The sequence below is a fragment of the Condylura cristata genome, unplaced genomic scaffold (genome assembly GCF_000260355.1).
Source record: "Condylura cristata isolate star-nosed mole 26May11 unplaced genomic scaffold, ConCri1.0 scaffold00009, whole genome shotgun sequence".
Lineage (NCBI taxonomy): Eukaryota > Metazoa > Chordata > Mammalia > Eulipotyphla > Talpidae > Condylura > Condylura cristata.
The window spans coordinates 52,871,842-52,892,193 of record NW_004567110.1 but is presented as its reverse complement, the minus strand read 5'-3'; the positions used below and the strand labels follow the sequence as shown (position 1 = coordinate 52,892,193).

General features: G+C 36.9%; 1 protein-coding gene across 1 annotated transcript in view; it reads left to right on the top strand.

Moving 5' to 3' along the window:
• Nucleotides 1-20,352, top strand: part of CHD7 (chromodomain helicase DNA binding protein 7) — a 127,113-nt gene that overhangs the window by 41,261 nt on the left and 65,500 nt on the right. Inside the window, exons 3-5 of the mRNA XM_004679850.2 lie at nucleotides 13,285-13,426; nucleotides 18,424-18,561; nucleotides 19,646-19,711. Of these exons, the coding sequence (XP_004679907.1) occupies nucleotides 13,285-13,426; nucleotides 18,424-18,561; nucleotides 19,646-19,711 (346 nt within the window). The remainder of the gene's footprint in view (nucleotides 1-13,284; nucleotides 13,427-18,423; nucleotides 18,562-19,645; nucleotides 19,712-20,352) is intronic.

Sequence of the window (20,352 nt, the reverse complement as noted above, 5' to 3'; positions counted from 1 at the left end):
CTGATTTACCAGCATAATTATTTATGAGCATAGACAAGCAACCTAATTTTCAGTGACAATGCAAAACTGGGAAAGAAGGATTATAGATGTAAGACAGGTCAATATATTTCACTACTTTTCAGCCTTGTTTCCCAGAAGTTGAAACAGGAGAATTAATTCTCTCTCTTTGGTGAAGTAAGCCTTATAGGAACAGAGTTGAAATTCTGGAGGGAAAATCATATAGCAGTTACCATTAGATACGCATTCAAAAATAGCCAGAACTTTAGGTTGTATGAAATAGCCTCCTTCATGCTATACTTCCCCCACCAACTCTCTGACCCCCCAGAAGGCATATTTACTCAGTAAGAAAAACTGAGAGAAGACATTGAAGACTAATTTTTTTCATTTGTATTGAACATTTCTTACAACTGTTCTGAACCAGTTCCAAACATCTGAATCTATTTTTCAGAATATGGCTCATGTTAGAAAATATAGTTTCCAGATGGAAGTATGGTTAGACTTGGTTAATCTGAACCTGTTTGCAAACTCCATTAGGAAACACCTTCTACCTCTTCCCATGTGCATATGTGCTCATGTACATGCACACACATATGTGGGAGTGCACAGGTATGCACTCTCAGTCTGTTATTGACATTTTTGTGAGATTGCTGGTTTGTAAGTCTGTAAGCTTCTCGTGTGTGCCTGCACAGGTACACAAACAAGAGTTTATTTCTGTAACTGAAAGATGCTGCTGCAAAGCAAAAAGGCACAAAAGTGGATTTTTTAAATTCCTGCTAAAAATTACTAAATGACTCCAAATACATTATTCTGTAGTGTCTTGAAAATTTGAGACAGTCATTTAAAATACTTGCCATCAATAGATTTTATGGTGCCAGAAATATCTGAGTTATATTTTAACTCACTTTTACTGATCTCGATATTTATATTTACTTAGAATGTTCTTTGAAACCCCTGTGTGTGTTTCTTAATTGAAAATGGTTATTTTTTTCTCCTTATGAGCCTTTCTTCTAAACTTGTTACCCATTAAAAATTCTGTATTCTTTTATTTAAGAAATGTCCTACTGAATGCTTACTCTTTGTAGGTGCTGTGTTAAGGGTTAGCGATGTGAACAGGGTAGACATGATTAGAATTTCAGTTTGACTTACACATTTCAAAAATATATAATTGCCTATATCTAAGTATTGTTCTTTTGAAGTGAGGAAGGTACATATTTTACCCAAGGAGAAAGAAATTGAAGCAAAATCTAAAAGGAAGATATTTTTACTTAAAATTTAAGTGTATGTTTAAAAGCAGCTTCCAGAGATCAGAAACATATCACTACGACTGTTTTAGTCTTAAGAATTGTCTCACTTAAGTTTTTACCCTAATTTTTCACTTAATGGCAAAAATTAATAGGGAAAACCCCACCATATCTTAGATCTTGTTGCTGACTCCAGGTACATTCTTTTATGCTCTGAGTCTACATTGAACTGACTCCATCTTTAAAGACATACGTTAGCATACCTTTAACATCCCATAAATTACTTTGGAGCAGGTAGAATGAAAGTTACTGAAATTTTCTTAACAAGTGTAAACAACTGTTAGGAACATGGGCATCAAATTCAGGCATTCCTGGATGCCCCATGTCTCCTTGGTACAGATTTCTAATCTATCTTTATCCACTAGAGAAACCTTCAGTACAGGCCTCAGCTGTGCATCCTGAGTTTGAACGGCCTCTGTGGAGTGTTTAGCATTGCTGAATCTGAGTAGTGCCTTTACTCTGGAATCACATGTTTCTCCTTGGAGGCAAGCTGTGTAACTTTTTTTTCCCTTTCCCATGAAAAAAGTAGAAAACATTTTTTTTCCTTTGTTAGCTTTTTACAATTAGTCTCAGTCAATGTCCCTTATAGGTGATAGTTTTTCTTGAAGTGGTGTGAAAGTAATCCCGTGGAACATGTCTGTTGTGTATGGAGAGACGCTTGGGGAAAGGGAGCTGCTCTAAGTTGGCCTGGAGACTCAGGAGGTTGTGCTGGGGGACACCTAGAGTGTTGTGGCACTTCTGTTGGTCTGGTGACTTGACCACTTGTGGGGCTGCTTGCTGATAGATGGTGAAGTATGCAAAGGCATTCAAGAGGCTTTCCTGTTGTTCATGGTCAGAGGGGGGTGGTTATTGAAGAGTATGGTAATTGAATAGGGATTTTAAGTAAATTAACAAACCATCCATTATTTTGTTGAGCCTCAGTGTTTCATTGGTCAGATGAGTTATGTCAAGTGGTGGTCTTGTTCTGCTAAGTCTGGAAAGGAAATAGCGTTACTGAACAAGGATAAGTACTGTGCATACAACTACATGTAAATTGTGAATAGCATAGCAGAATAATTATGTAAATTGAATATGCAGTGATGAAGGTAATAGGGGGTTTGGCTTATGTTAGTGCTGAAGTTGAATTGCTATAGCAGTTTGCTTTTAAGCACTGGAATACAGCAGTGGCAATTTTGTTTTGCAGAATGTGTTATGATACCAGTTATTTCTATCCTTGAATAAGTTAACTTGATGAATTTGTTTATACAGAAAATAATTTTCCGATAGGGGGCTGAAATAAAGGGATAAACAGAAGCAAAATGAAAAGTTTAGTGTAGAATGACCTTATAGCTATCTTTTTCAGCCCTGGAGGGTGAATCATTGGTAAGGTTATAGAAACAGGTGACGGAAGTGACCCACTGCTGGTCTGGTTTACTCTGTCTGTGTCTTGGTAGGGAGAGAGCTTGTTCTGTGCCATTTGCACACTTTCAGGGATAAAGGATTTGAAGACACTGACTGTCATCAGTGCAGCTGATTTTCCTTGTGTGCCTTTGTGATGTTTCCTCTCACCACCTCATTCTCATTCCCTTAAGTGGCTGAGGCTTGCATTTGTAGCAATATCCAGGGAACTGGTCCTTTTGGCACCAAAGATAAAATTACATTTGTCTTGCCTATGCAGAGAACCTAAAAAAATCTGCCTAGAAGCTGCCATATAGAACAGTAGTGAAGCAGAAAAAGGTGTTCAGCATTTCAAACAAGAGATGTTTAAAACCTTAATGAAGAAACATTTCTATTGGGAATATATACATATTATACATTTCCCTTCTTTGCTATGGCAAAATATATATTTTTCTCATTTTTTTTCTAGTGTCCTTCCAGTTTTCAATCATTGGCAGTTAATATTGGACATAGAAGCTAGTGTACATGTGGGTTGGAGTGGATGCCATTTTTCACATGGGAGGTTGCGTGGAGCTAAATATGAGGATCTGCATTCTTCTTTTCAATGCATTTTCTGTTGTGTATGCATGGGTCTTATGAATTGAAAGAGAATTTGGAGAAAGTACTCCCTATGAATGACTCTTAACTATGTAAAGATTCTTTGAATGTACATAAAGAATGGAACTTGGCCAAAGACTGTGACTTGACTACTGAAGCCAGAGACTTGCTTCTAATGCAAATTCTAAGAAGACATCTTATTCCTTATTCTCTACCCTCACTGTTAAAATTGGTAGAAAACTAAAATCATTTTTCTCAAACGAGTGGCAGTATTTTATATTAAACTGGGGAAAAAAAAGAGCACAGGTCTTACTCTAAAACATAAAGTACTCCAAACATGTATAGTATAAGTTTGTGCAACCCACATCATCACTACCATTAATATTTATGTGGCAACTATTTTCTGCAAATATTCACTTTTCAGGTATTCTTTTCTCAGCTATGTTCTAAGAGAATCATGCATTTTATCTGAGAAATATTTTTATCTAGCCAGCAAGTTTAGTGGTGGTATGTTTTGATATTTTTCATAGTGTGCTAATAAATATATATATGTAAGTCCTCTAAGTAGAGCCTAGGCACCAAAGCAAGCCCTTTAGTTAGTTTTGTTAGTATGCATTAAAAACACAGAGAATCAGATAGCTCCCCTTTCAGTTCATAGTTAAAAACTAAAGCCACAGGTTTCTTCCCTCCCCTTTTCTCCTCGTCCCCCCACCCCCATCCAAACCCAACTTAATTAAGAATTTTGGGCACTGTTACAGAAGAGACAGTAGATTTCTTTAAACATGTGGTCATAAAATTTACCATGAACCCTTTTATTGGAGAGGAATGGGGAAGAAAAAGTGTCTATGAGCACAATGCCCATTGATCTTGCCCCATTCCTGTCTCTTCTTTAGTTTGTTAAGCCAAACTTATATCAGGGTTGGGGCCAGATGACCTTTTCATGGTCTTAAAGGCTATTTCCCCTTTGACAGTGGAAATCTGGAGTCTTCTTAATCCCATGACTCTCCTTGAAATTCTTCCCATTGCTCCGCAGCAGTCCCCTCTCTCTGATTGGTCTTAAGTCAGATGAATGATCATTGAGGGGGTGTTGTCAGCCATTTTTTAGTATAGATCTTGGCATCTTTAACAGGTAATTCACTTTTTATTTACTGGGGGGAAAACTCATGCCTAATAACATTTACCCTTAAGAACAAGTTCTGCTAACTCATGCTCTGTGCTAGATATATGACTGTGCTAACTCATGCTCTGTGCTAGATATATGACTGAACCACACTGAGCCTACTGGAAATTTGCTTTTGCCCATCCAATGAGCTGCAGTTGACTTTGAAGCATGGCCTGCTGCCATTTCAGTTTTTGTGGGAGAGGGTGATCTAAATTCCACTTTCAACTTTCACTGCACTCATCAGATCAAAGTTGAGAGGTGAGGAGACCATGGGCTGCAGGGGGATGTTAAGGGAGGATTATTTTCTGGAAACATATTTTTCTGAAGTCTTTCTTCTTCTTCTTTTTTTTTTTTTTTTAAGATTTATGTATTTATTCATATAGAACTGGGCTATAGGCCAGAGATGCGGAGGGTGAGAGGATTCTCCAGAGACAGAGAGTGGATCAGAACAGTCAGATCGACGAAGTACACTGCTGAGGGGAGCAGTGGGCAGGTCAGGAGAGGTCTGCTTTGCCATGTGTGTCTCCTCCAGGGCAGGCGGGAATCGAACTCATGTGCAAGTGGCTTAAGCTTCTTAGTGCTATGCTTTAACCCTCTGCGCCACCAAGGAGGGCCTGAAGTCTTTCTGAAGCAGAGAGGAGCATACATTGCCATAGTAGATGGCTGTGATGTTTGAGTTAAAAGATAAAGAACAGAAGAAATCACAGGCTGATTTTTTAAAGTTATTATTTACAATGTCTGTACATAATGAAAAATGCTTTTCAGAAACATGCTGAACAACTGTAAAGATCTTTTTTGCAAGACTTCTTCTGCCTAGACAAAGGATCTTTGAGATGTTGGATGTTTGTGCAAAGTCACCAGAAGAGCAGATCTCCTCTGAAATGCCAGTCCTCACCTGCAGTCACCATTACAAGGAGGGCTGTGTGGCTTAGCTTTGAGATGTTAGCGAAATAGTGTGAATTAAGGAAAAAGAAACCATTTTTCCTAAATGCTAGAATGACAGCATCCTTGACTTTCCATCAGAATGCTAATTTTCTATGTAGCTCTGACTTCTGTAGGACTTTTATAATCTCATGGGGGTTCATCTTCTTGTGTTGGTTTTACTATTTGTTTGGCTTTATTTCCCAAGCACTTGTAGCACCTGATTAAAATATGGGTAAGCAGCATGACTCAGCTGTTATGTTAGCCACCTTGGCAGCTCAGAGAACATGAGTATGAATTTAGGGTGTAGAATTCTAGCCTCCAGAGTTAGCCTCTCTTGTCACCCTTGCTGGAAATTCTGTGCTTAGGAGCAGTGTATCAGAATTTAGCATGAGCAACCAAATATTTGCCCTACTGAAGGGCACACTTCTGCAGTAATTTTGTAATGTCTTAATCATTTAGTTCTTTGTATTACATTACTGCGCCATGTGGTGCCGTATAACTAAAGCAGCTAATGTTTAGTTCAGCTCCTGCGGTCAGGTAACATGTTAGCTGGCTAAATCTCTTTTCCAAGTTACTTCTGGCAGGTCTTCATTCAGTCCATAAACTCAATAACCTTTAGATTGTCAATTAGGGTGATTGACCGCATGATGAGTCTTTTTTTAACCTCTAGGACATACTCATTATTAAAAGCAGATTTAGCTCTTTTAGGGGAACTTTTGACCCAACTTTCTCTGTAATTTTACAGCATTCTTCTTTTTTTCTTTTTTTTTTTACAGATTTATTTATTTTTGCATACAGAACTGGGGTACAGGCCAGAGGTGCAGGGGTGTTGAGAGGATTCACCAGAGACAGAGTGGGGAGCAGAACAGGCTGACTGACAAAGGACACAGCTGAGGGGAGCAGCGGGCGGGGCAGGAGAGGTCTGCCACGCTATTCGGATCACCTCTGGGGCGTGGATCGAACTCATGCTGAAGTGGCTTAAGCTTCTCAGTGCTGTGCTTTAACCCGCTGTGCCACCAGGAAGGGCCCAGTATTCTTCTTTATAAAAATGTTCAACACTGTAGTTATCCTCAGGACAAGGTTCTGATTTTATTGGAAGACTACTCAGTGATAAGCCCATGTAGCAGATTTAAGGTACCCCAAAAGACCAGTAAAGCCCTAGACTCCTTAAGAGATAGTTCTCCATTTTGGAGGTAGGTGCTGGGTAAGTTCAGGACTAAAAAGGGGACCTGGAATCAAAATGGTTCCGGCTTCCGTCCTAGAACTTCCATTTGGAAATCCTAGCACTTCTTGGGCTGAAGCATGTAACTTCTTTAACCCTCAGATTCCTCATCTTGGAAAGTTTGATCATAAAATGTAAAGGAGAGGCATGTTGAAGGAACATTTTAAATGAAAGCAAACTAGGTTTCTGTATCTTTCTTTCCTTTTCCTGAAAATTAACATATTTAATGTACTTAAGGAGTACTTGATGCTGTAAGAACTATTTAAGATTATTTATCTTAGAGGTATTGTACTCAATGACTTTCAGAGTTTCCAAAATGCCATTGAAATCATGTTTGCTGTTCAGAAGTGAAATTGAATCCTTTCCTTGCCCTCTTTCTCTTCTCTCTTTGATTCTTTTTTTTCCACTAGAGGAGTGGTGTTTAGAAATTGAATGTGGCAAGTGCCCTGCTTAGAGTGAAGCATCGAGTGCCAGGCTGGGCATTTTAGATCTCCCAAAGAGTGACAGTGTCTGGGGGCAGACAGGAAGGAAGGGGTTGGGGCAAAGGTCTTGCTCCAGTCCCCAGCCTGCTCAGATGCTCACTGCCTGAGGTTGGCTAGTGGGGCATCAAACATGGGCAGTCTGCTGAGCACCCCTGCACCCTTCACTTAGGGACCCATGTTTGCCTTTGTGTGAAGATGTTGACGTTTGTGTTTGTTGTCTTTCCTGCAATTTATTTGACACTTTCCTTATTAGTTTATCCTGTCATAGGCATCTCATTACATTTTAGTTTAGCTGATAAGTACATTTTAGCCTTGAGACTTTATTTAGTTTTTTTTTATTTAATTTTGTTGGATTTATTTTACTTTATAATGTATAAACATTTGTGCTGCCTTAATCCTTTTAGATTTGAATACTTGTCATCTTTTTTGGTTTACCACTTTAAAAATTTTTTTCATTGTTTAAAAATAGGGCTTAGAAGAAAGCCTACATTCTTAGGTTGAGAGGCTGTATCGTCATCTCTCTATTAGCTTAGAGCCTTGACCCTTACAGCTTATTAATAAGTGTCTCTTATTATGGCAGCCTCAGTCTTCTTGAATTGCAGTATGCCACAAACATCATATGCCATGGACGTCTCTCTTACTTCTTATTCATTAGGTTCATCTCTTTATTAAAAAGCCTTTTGAGCATATAAAGTAAGTATGTTTCAGTATCTTTTGTTCTTCTAAAAGATTATTGGGTGACATTTTGGCTTGCACCCCTGCAAACAACCCTGATCAATCTTCATGCCCAAAACCCGAAGGTTGACTTTCCCCAGTGTGATGAGAATTTTTTCTAACTTTTTCCAGCTGAGGGATCTGTTTGGTCAAGAACTCCATCCCATTATCCAGATATCTTTTTTAACGAGCCATATTCTCATCACATTGGTGCATTCTGTTTTGTAATTAATCAGGGCAGCTAGCTGATGTTATAGTAAGTTCTGGCTCCTGGTTTTGAGCTTTGTTTAAAGAGCATGCCCTCTTTCTCACCAAAAATAGTTATCCATATGCTACATCTCAGCTCTATGCATTCACCCAACCCCATCTCTTAGCCCATCATTGTGGACCTTTATAATTGTAAGCTGAACACAAATTCTTCCTTAAGAGTAGACCCCTTAGGCTGTTCCTCATATGACAGATATTCCTCTCAGTACTCTGAGTACAAAGTGTGGGTTCTCCTAATGCGTGATTCTAGAGTTCTTATCAAGGTGGTACGTGCTTTGATCACAGGCGAGATAATCAGAACTTTAGAGGTGACCTAAACATCACCTAGCTCTGTACTGTGAGCAGGTCTGATTGCCCAGCAGTGTGAAATGTAAGTAAAGTTGGTGGAGGGACAGTGACCTTTCAAGTTGCCAATAGCATCATCAGAAAAATGAACTCTTTTCAGCATTAGAAGGGTTTGGCTAGCTTCAAAGCAGTGAACTCTACATCTAGGTTGCACCAGCGATGATATGAGATAAAAATCAGGAAATGAAAGAACTTTGTTAGTAGTGAGGGGAAGTATCTAGATATACTGGTTTTGAAAAGTCATTAAGTTTCACTATATTTTGGTACTACCCTTTTGGCACCATTTTATTGAACTTCATGGGTATTTCATCACAAAGAATCTACATGGGATTTTCTTAAGTTAATGAGAAAAGGACTTACAGTAGTGTCTGGCATATAGTAAGGCATAAAGCAACAACGTGTGTTGTTGTTCACTATCACTTTCATTGTTCACTTAAGTAGATCAACTAACCATTTACATGTTGTTGACTGTACTAGGAATACAAAAATAATGAGACATAGTTTCTCTTCTTCTTGATCAGATAGGGTAGTTGGGAAAAGATAGATAAAGACAGACACATACACACACAACTTTGGTTTTAATACATCACAGTAATGTTACCACTGAATTTTCTTTATTTTAAATATCCATTGAGTGGTACTCATAATGTTGTGGCTAGGTGGAGGAAGTCTTACTCAACCAGAGCCGTGGTGATCAGAAAATGCTACCCTGCGTTGAGTAATGTCCAAGTTGAGTCTTAGAGATGAGTACTTTGGTGGGTAGATGTTGGGGAGAGGTAGGTGTGTGCTTTTCTCTATGCCTGCAGCATATGGGTGAAGGGCTTAAGGTGTGGGGGAAGTGGAGTTAATGTTGCCATTTGTAAAAACTTGAGAGGTCTTGTATCTCAATACTGAGAGCCTCAGACAAGTACATATTTGGGGTTGAACTTTAAATGGAAGAGTGATCCAGTCAGACTTGCATTTTAGCTGGTTACTCCGGGGACATGTGGAGGATGGTTTTGTGGGTGATGTTTTTTTTTTTTTTTTTTAAGATTTATTCATTTTGTGCATACAGAACTGGGGTACAGGGTGGTGAGAGGCTTCACCAGAGACAGAGTGGGGAACAGAACAGGCAGATCAATGAAGTACACTGCTGAAGGGAGCAGCGGGCAGGTCAGGAGAGGTCTGCCACACCATGTGGTCACCTCTGGGGCAGGCGGGAATCGAACTCATGCGAAAGCGGCTTTAGATTCTCAGTGATGTGTTTTAACCCGCTGCGCCACCAGGAGGGCCACGTGGGTGATGTTTTAGTGGCACTACCATGTTACTAAGTTAGGGGATTTAGGAGGCAAAGCAGGTTCAGGAGATGAGTTAGAGAAGATGTGATTTCTTCTGTGCTAGAGCCATTCGGGTCTCGAATTGGAAAGTGTTTCTGAACATACACCTGTTTTTCTTTGCGATCCTTACTAATGCGTTGGTCTCTGTGCAGAGGGTGGCATTGTCCAAACCTGTGGGTAGCCATTACTGCGACCATTGGAGGTGCTCGCTTCAATCTTTGGAGGTACATTGAGATTATTTTTCTGTGCCAGGCAACTCACTTTCATATTGGAGTGTCAGTTAAGGGATGTTTCTTATTAATAACATTCTCTTCACTACTACAGGAGCTGCTGCTCCGTTTGTGAATTTAAGCTTTCCAGATTATATTTTGTAAGAGGAGTGGCTTTCTGGATGTTTTGGCTTTGCCATTGTGGGAGATAAGCCTTGCAGTTACAGATTTAAATAATGACTGTGCATGTAGATTATGTGTCTTCTCCAGTAGTTGGTAGTAATAACTCTGACCATGTGATGTGAGGGTGATGAGGCACTTGTAATGGTCAAGGTGGGAAATGATAAGTATCTGAACTAAAGCCAATTATAGTGGGGCTGGGAAGAAGAGTGGCCTGAAGGGTTATTTGCTTGTTTGTTCTTTTAACTGGTATTGAGGAATGCTAATAAGGAATATCCCTTCAATTTGGGTTGCTTAGATGAAGTGTGTATGCGCGTGGGTGTTCTAGCTATATGTCTCTACAGTTGGTTCAGTACAAGTGGTTCTGAGCCACAGCTAGAGAGTATGTTTGCAGAATTCCCAGAATACATTCCTAGCTACTTGCCTTCCAGATGTGTGTGAATGTTGATCATTTGTGCCAGACTCTGCCAAGGTTTTCATCCAGTATCTTACTTAAACCTCATCTCAAATCTCAGGAAAAAATTTAATTAACTCTTTTTATTGATGAGGAATCAGAGGCTCAGGGAGATTGGCTTGTCCAGGGACACAGAGAGCTAGGTTATAATGGACACAGGCATTTAGACTTTGAACTAAGGTCTATCTGACTCAATTCAATGCTGTTAATTACCATTCTGTATTAACCTCATTTGTTAAAGGAAAATTCTAAGTGTCTTTTTGGGGGGCAAACCTGTTTTAATGTAACCCTTAGTTCAAAATCCATTAACTTGTTGCAAAATGGTAGTAAAGGCAATTTAAGTAACTTTATCATGACCTTGATTGTGATGTCTTTGGGTTGACATTGTGACATTGAAGATTTTATGACTTGGCATGTTTTTTATTTGTATATTGGTGTCATGAGATGTTAGCATGGAAATGCTTAGGTGGCTCTGAACAATAGTAATAGTGCAAGGTCTAATGAGTTTAGAAATCTTACAGTAATCAGATCTGGGGTTAGTTATTCTCTTGACTAAAGGTTTTATGTCTTTACATTTGGAATGGGTCCTGTCTGACTTTTAGCAGTCTCAGAAATTCCATACAGTTAATTCTTGGGAAGGGCAGGTGGAAAATCATTAACACTTCTCTCCTTCAGCAAATTGATATTTCATCAGACCTGGGCTCTAGTGGGATTCAAGACAGCAAGCCTTTCACTCCTATAGGATAGTTCACACAGGGCACAGCAACCCCACTAAATTAAATCGTGTCCTTTGCTCTGGTGCAGAGAGGTCACCGTGAAAAGCACTAGCTGCCAACTTCCTTTACCTGGCAGTGGTTCAACTCTGTGACAGGCCTACCTCTGATTTAAACAAATTTGAGAAATATGTAAAGTTTTGGAAGCAGTTTTGCACTGATTTGATAAAAGAAACCACAAAACACTGCAGCGCAGGTGTTGAGAATGTTTGAAAGCTGATTGAGGGAAGCAGATGGCTTTAGTCAGTGGCATCCAGCCAAAAGAGCAGGTGCTGGTCATGTGACCGCTGGTTACCAGGGTAATCTGATTGCTCTTGGCGTGCAGATGAAAGGAAAGGGGCCCAGCGTTCAGCTGTAGTATTGTATAATTTGTGGCAGTTAGAGCGGAAATAAATGCTGGAAATGGAGCCTCATAGTAGGGGAGACTTCTGTCCATGTGTAGCATAAACACTAGGACAGTTGGATGAGGAGCTGTTGTATGGATTTTTTTTTTTTTAATTTAAAAAATATTATGTTTTCTGTGGATCTTTCAGGGACTTAAAGCTTTTAGGACACTGCCTTTAAAAAAATAAATAAATAAAACAACTCTTTAAGCCTGACTGTCATTTGCTATAATACCAATTTGTTGAAAGTTGTTTTCCTATGTGGCTATTTACTATGTTAAAATGTTAATAAAATAAAATAAAAACAAGCCCTGAGTATTTCAAAATAACTAGTTTAAGATTAATGTTTATTTAAGATGATCTAGATTTTATTTATTCATTGCAAAAATACATTTTAGTGTGTGGTGGATACTTTATAATATTAACATACTTTTGAAATATTTCACATGACACCTGCTTCACTTAAATAAAATAGCATGTGGACAACCTGGGTTTCCTTTCCTTTTTGTAGCAGCTGAGGATAAAAGGAAAATGGTGTTTAATGCATTCTGATAGCCTTCCTTCTGGGGATTTATAAAGTTCAGTAAATAAACTTTGTAAATGTTTTAAAAATATCGTTTGCTTTTAAAATTTATTAGAATTTTAGAAAGAGTTCTCTGGAAGGAGTAAGAAGTAATTATTGAGGTTGAATTACTTTAATTGTTGGTTAATAAATAATATTAGAAAACCTTGGGAATGGTTTTAAAATTGAAATGGGAAGTAGCACTCAGTATACACTCAAAGAGAATGTCAAAGATTCTAAAGTTGATAGTAGACTTAAATTTGAAAACTTATTTTTTTCATAGAATTCATTCATATCCTGACTTGTGTGACATTCAAATTTTATTAATGTTTGATAAAAACATACTTTAAGGCATGTACTTTAATTATTGGGGTTGCTTTGCTGTATTTTTGTATTTTAGAAATCTAATTTAAGTAAAGGGCAATTGTGACTAACATAAAAAATGCATAATACCTAAAAAAAAATCAAATTGAATAAGACTTTGCCATCCATGTTGTTGTATCCTAAAATGTTTTAAGTTGGATAAAAACATAACTGGATGTTAGGAAAAGGGATAGCTAGTAGCACTGATCAAAAGAAAAGGATTTAAATGGGAGTATTGAAAACTTTGTGAGACACAAAGAAATGATAATTATATTCTAGTTTCCTTGACAGTTAAAAAAAAACATAATCTGTATCTTAAAAACTTGAGGGCAAAAGTACTTCTTAACCTGATTTTTCATCATGATTTGTTATATCAATGGGAATTTTGCATTGTCTAGATGAACAAATGTATTAAATATAGCATTAGGAGTTTCTTCATGCAATTTGTTTTTTAATTAGGTCAGATATGTGCTAAAGGTCATCAGTAGATATTTTACCAGGAAAAATTCATGGATAGTGCCATATAACTATATATTGCTTTATCAGTTGTTCTTGATACTTTTTGAGATAATTAACATGGGAAATATTAGGCATGGGGTATGTGGAATGCCTCATTAAAAAATGAACATTAAGTGTTGCACTTTGAATTTTAGTAATAAGAAACCTGATTCAGAAGTAAGTGCTTTGAAGAAAAAGGTCAACAAGGGAAAAACAGAAGGTTCTGAAAATTCAGACTTAGACAAAACGCCCCCACCATCTCCTCCTCCTGAAGAAGATGAGGACCCAGGTGTTCAGGTAATAACATTATTCTGTTCTTGAGCCTTGGATACTCAGCATGGGTAACTTTATCTGCATATCAAGTACACTAGACCTCCCTGTCTTTGTTATAGAGCTGTTAAAAAGATGCCTTTATTGTTGTCTGGAACATTATATCTATAGTGATGTGAGCTAGGAGCCAGTGTGAAATTAAACTCTTGACTTATGAGTTGTGCTAGCTTTGACTCCTTGACAAAATCGAAAATCTTCATGTATTTCTGTAAATGTGTCTTTGATATTTCTGTATGTGCTAGTGCTACTATATTGCTAATGTATTGGTTCACTTGAAGCTTCATTTACATTTCTGATTTTTCTCCAAAGTTTGGTGCTTGTCAATTCTTATAAGGTTATTGTAATCCATAACTAGACTTCAGATTTCTGATTTTTTGGTCAGAATTGAGATAGAGACATATAGCATATGAACAAATCAGAGATTTTCTGGATAACAGTACTGCAGCATTTTTCCAGTGTTAGATTCTCCTGGCTTTTAGAGAATTTAATAGGAATCTGTTGCAAAACTAGCTCTGAAATAAATGTTAGGAATTTAGATTCTTTTGAGTAAAGCACATTGCCTTCAGTGACTGGAAGGGTGAGGTATGGGATCGTTACAAAAAACCATTAAAAATCATTTCCTTGTTAGGGTCCCTGGAAGGATGCCAATATGGAATGGCTGGGAATGTAACTTCTGTGAATGACATCTTAAGTTGTCAAGGAACAGTTATGAGGAGCCCTGCTAGAACAGGAAACCCGTTCCCCAGAAGCTTTGCTTCACTTTTCTAGTCTTTAGTGAACACTCAGTACTTTCTACGTATACTACTACCAATTAACTTTGAGGTTAATGGCAAAAAAATTGTAATACACAACTCTAAACAATTTTAGGTAGCTTTTCTGTCTTTTAGTAGAACTCCTGCATATCTATTCCTCACAAAATGACTTAAACTAAGAGGACCTGAAAGGGATTGAGAAGAAAGAATGTGTGTGTATAAATGAGTGTGTTTTGGTTTGTTTCTGTAACAGTGACACCTCTGGCAGTTTTGAGTTGATGTAATAATTTTATTTTACACGTCAGTGAAAAGATTTTGGAAAGATAAATAGATATATTTTTAAAAATTGCTTAGAAAATTTTTTAAGTATTTTAGTGGTTTTGAATTTCATTTTTATGCTCAAGAGTGTTTCCCCCTGAATTGTGTTTGCTTAAACTAAATCCTTTATGACAGTAGTATTTGAGCAATACTAAGATTTATTCACACAAGTCAAGAAAATTCTGTCATTCTTTCACAAATGCCACTGCTGTTTTTTGAAGTCTGTATTAATGCAGCCTGAAGTGTTTGCTTTCTTCTCAATTTCAGTTATAAAAAAAATGCTAAGCAATTCAAATGAACATTGGTACATTCTTTCTTATTGGCTAGTGCTTAACTATTACGGGTTCAATAGCTAATATAAGCAACCACACAAGTAGCTCTGACTCGGAAGGCAGGCCTTTCTTGGTGTCTCTGACAGGAAGTGATGCTGACTACTTGTTTATTGTGTTTCTTCCTGTAGTGCATGCATGAAAGGCTCTAAGTTAAAGTTCTTGAGTTTTGTGATGAATTTGTTTATACTTAAGTGAATGTCATATAATTTTAATGAACTCAGAATCGTGTCATAAAGTACTCCCTTGTTGAAATTGTGGAAACACATTTATAATACCTATTTCAACTCTTAGTAATTTTCTAAAGCAGTCTGAGTTGAACAAGTTAACATTTATTTTAGTGTCAATTCAAAGATTTTGAAGGATGGTTTAAATGCAGTTCTTACATTATATTTTAATGAGGGAAATCTTCCAAATAGTAATAGTTTAACAAGTCATAAGAGAAATGTGGTAAACAATTTTTATTTTATATTAGGAATTCATAAAAGGAAGTATACCCCAAGTGAATGAATTTAAGATTAATTATTTAGAAGTTAGAGAAGCCATTTTCAGCAACTTCAGAAAATTAAGTTCTTATTGAATTTTTGATTTAGTTTACTCTTGTGAATTGACCCTGCATTCACTACTAACTAGCCTCAACTATTGCACAGAATTGTATCACAACATTTCTATGAGTAAAAACTTATTTTACATAGATGTTATGTCTATAGTTTGTAAATCTCTGTTTAAAAAGATACGTCCCTGTCTTATACTGGAACATTTCTTTAATATTAGAATAGGATCATTGTAAAGTAGATTTCTTTAGACCATGTCCAAGTGTGTTTAGTTTTGCCCACCCCACCCATGGAAACTTGGTAAAGCATCACATTCCCGCTTACAATAATGCCATTAAGATGAAAATATAGATGAACCCATCTCAGCTTAAATTTTTTATATCAAATGGAATATAGGTATGTTAAATTTCACAAAATTGAAATATTGTTGCTCACAGTAGCCTTATATCTTTTTGAAATTGATATTCAAAAAGTGAGGGATTGGGAAAGTAGGCATAAGAACAAGCGTTATTCAGGATCAGCCTTGGTAAGCTAGACAGACCTATATAAGGGAGCCAAGACTTATAGCCTTATTGTTTTCTGATATTTCTTTGGAAAGGTAGAGTTAATTAAAGATGACTTAATTTCTGAGTGCACTTGGCATTAATGTCTTCTGTGCACTATTCTAAATGCATTAAATGAATGCTTAGATGTTCTTTTCATAGTCTTTATTAGAGAGTTCCATACGCAACCCACTCTTCATATCAAGAAATTGAGATTACCGTGCAATAACTCTCCCAGCATAACATAGTAAGAGTCTGGGTCATGGGGGCATTCAGCTCCAGGGCTCACCAGATCAGACAAGCCCATGGTAATATGGGGAAGGTTTGCAAATGCAGACTCTCTGATATCTTCTGCATCACCTTGACCCACACTTAGTTGTTTGGGCAGGCTTGAAGGGGGAGGTCGGGGGGGGGGTTGTGGTGGGGGGAGATGACTCTGGCCCATGTCTCTGTGCTATCTAAGCCACTAGGAGGTCTGTGAATAAGATATTGCCCCAATACTTAATGTTGCAAGGGTGCTTTGTATCTCTCAGCCATGACTATATGAGACTGTGTAAAGACCAAGAACTCAAAAGAGTCTCCAACAACCCATTTGATGGTCATGTTATCCTTAGTCTGTATTGTGAACTGCCTTAAATCTTTCTTTGATAGGTGAACACAGTCTTATTAAAGTAGACATCACCAACCCACTCCTTGAGAAAAGTTGTTGGGAGTTTTGTTGGTGTTGACTAGAGTCATGGAAGTGCCTTGACTTGAGTCCTTCACTCAGGTTTCTTAGGAGAATTTGTCCTCAGTTTTGTTGTCCCAGATTTCCAACTCGTAAGACCCTTTATAAAAAATTATTTCATAGTTATTAGAAAAAAGTTATGTGCTAGTTTTTCAGTATTTTAATTTTTCTATGGGTTTCGCGAGCACATCTAATACTACTACACTTTATGAATGATTTAAAATATTTCTGAGTCATTTAGAATTATCTTGTATTTTATCACATACACGTGTCAATGAAAAGTTTTTTACAATTTTAATTAACTAGCAAAACTAATAAATTATTTATAAAAGTCAAACAACACAGAATTATTATGAACCAAAGTACAAAACCCCTCCTGTTCTATTTACTCCCTTGAATTTAGTATTGACAGTTTGTTATCTTTCAACAACTGTTATTTTTTTTGTTATTGAAAATGTGCACATGTACATAATTTTTAGCAAATAATCATTCACAGAACTAAATATAATGCACAGTATCTTTTTCTTGAGTTTATATGTTGATACAAGTATATACACCATTTTTTTTGGTAATTTTATATATAGGGTTTTAAATAAATTATTTTGTGACTTGCTTTTTGTTTTACTGAGCTGTTTATCTTGCTGATATTCCCCAAATATGTCATGTGGCTTGATAGCAGTACAGTTGTTTAGACCAAGGGTGGGCATGTTTAAATTTTGATTGATATAGCTACAGTGGCCTACAGAAGTGCATGGAGTTCTATTTTGACCACTGAGATGGAAAAGAACCTGTCTTACCAACAAGCCTGCTAATGCTAGCTATTGATTTTTCCTTTTTTTACATTTTATCTTTTTAAAAGATTTATTTATTTATTTATGGATCAAGCACTGGGGTACAGGCCAGAGGTACAGGGGTTGACAGCATTCACCAGAAAGAAGAGTAGGGAGCAGAACAGGCAGATACACTGAAATACACTGCTGAAGGGAGCAGTGGGCGGGTCAGGAGAGGTCTACTGCCATATGGGTCACCTCCCTGGCGGGGGATTGCACTTACGCTGCAGTGGTTGTGGATAACTAACCTGTTGTACCACCAGGGAGGGCCTCTTTTCAAAATTTTTTTTTTTTTTACATTTTAATCAGCGTGGTAAAGAAATTTAAAATGGAAAATGATTTTCCATTGTTACTTGTTTGAATTCTGCCACTCAGTCCTTCATCTCTTTTAAAATGTTCAGACAGTTTCATTTAGGAACAAGATTAAAATGCAAGTTATTTTAATCTTGGGCTATTTAGATGGTCCTTTGAATGTTAGGAATATTTTGTATAGTATTATGACTGTATTCATGTAGAATTTTATGATTTACAGATTATCTTCTAATTCTTCACTTTTTTGACATATAGACTAGTTTAATGAGCCCTTATATACTTATTATCCCCCTTCAGCATTGCTTTCACTTTTGAGCAAAATTCTGGGCGGTATAAGATTTGTTTTTATTTCCATTTTCCAATTGAAAACCACACAGCCAGAGGTGGTAGAAACATGACTGTTCCAAGCACCTGACTTGGAAATTTCCCTCATTTCCATTATTTTCCTTGCTACTATGATCTCTTGTGTGACTTACAGAATTAAAGTGATCACCTTTCCTTTAAAATTTGTTTTTACAAATATATATCATGTATTCTGAAAAATTAAAAGAGCGCTATTGATTACCTTCTAAACCCTCTTTATTGGGCTTTTTGTCTCAGAAGAGACGCTCCAGCAGGCAGGTGAAAAGAAAGCGATACACAGAAGACCTGGAGTTCAAGATTTCTGACGAGGAGGCAGATGATGCAGATGCTGCTGGGAGAGACTCGCCCTCAAACACCTCGCAGTCGGAGCAGCAGGTCAGCACCCTGATACGTGTGGTGCGTAATGCACTACAAAAGATGTGCTGGACATTTTGTGGCTGGAGCTGGAGAAGTTCAGTGGAATCATTGAACTTTTTTTTTTTTTTTTTGAATCATTTAACTTTAAGCTGGGGAACACGCATGTTGGCTAACATGCCGTGGGAACATAGTTGTTTAGCAGTAGCTTTAAATAGCCTTTGTTTTATTTTTGTGTAAGCCTGTGATATGTAATTTGACATAATTTTGGAGAATTAATGGTCTACATTGAGGAAGAGTCAGACTTAGGATGCAGGGCTGCTGAATTTACCTCTGAGAATTCAGTGCTGTAGCTTCTGGGACTTTAATAAACCACTCAAGCCTGTCTCCTGCTGTTAGGCACCGTAAGAACCCCTTTATGAAATTACTGCCTTGTAGCACTCAGCAGGGCATACTTTATTCTCTGTGCAATGTAAATGATGGATAAAATAGTTTGTATAAAATATGGGTAGTAATGTAGGATTGATTATTGTAAAGATTTTTTTTTTTGAAAAAAGCAATTTTCTTACCATTACTGTACTTTAGTTAACAAACTGATAACACATTGAAAAGTATATTAAATGCAGTTTTGTATTTTTATTTGGTAATTTGTGCTATGTTAAGACATTATATAGCGCTTTATGTGACCTCTGTAGATAAAAGCTGCCTCAGTAACACAATGATGAGTATATTTACCCCATGGGTATAGATGAGGAAAAGTCATATTTTTGACTGATATCATGCAGAGATTATTTTCTTGTGGCAGCTGGAGTTTCTGAATGCTCACTGGCTTTAGGGACTCATGCTAGTCCACGTAATTAAACTTCATAATCATGAAGTAATAAACACGGATCTTCCTTTTGCCATTTTGCAGAGTGAGATTTTTGTTCCTTTTGGCTGTATTTCTCATCTTTAACTTTGTTACCAGAACTTTAAATAGAATGAATTAAAGGGTATGGGAGAAGATGCAAAAGGGAATGATTTCTTGCTTCCACAATTTAAAACGAAATATTTTCTATTTTGATTGATTGATTCATTAAATTTTGATTCATTCATTATTTTTTAGGAATCTGTTGATGCAGAAGGTCCAGTGGTAGAAAAAATCATGAGTAGTCGTTCAGTGAAAAAACAGGTAAGCACAATTTGAAGTGGTCAAAACCTATGGGTGTGTGTATGACTCAAATTATTTCTTGCTTTTTAAATTGCTTTGAGATTTTCACCACTGTAAATAAAACAAAAACTGCTAGTGCTATTTATAATATTGTTTTATTAACTCAAAATAAATCTTTGAGGTATTCAACCTAAAGTGACATTAAAATATATCGAGTCAATACTTTATTACATCATATGCAGAAATTTTTGTTATTGTTGTGATATGAACTTTTTACATTTATTCTTGTGGCAAATTTCAAATATGTGATACAACATTATTAGCTATAGTTGCTGTGTTGTGTATTAGATCCCCATGACTTATTTATTTTATAACTGGAAGGTGGTTCTTTTTCACCCACCACCCCCTGCTTCTAGCAACTACCAAATTGTTTCTCGATATCTGTCACTTTGGCATTTTGTTTTGTTTGAGATTCCACATATATGAGAGATCATACAGTGTTTATCTTCCTCTCATTTTTCCACTTAGCATAATATTCTCAGGATTCATCTATATGGTGAAAATGATAAGATGTCCTTTTTTATGGCTGAATAATGTTCCATTATATAGATAGCCATAAATGCTTAATGACAATTTGGTGAATGACAGACAGCATTCATGGT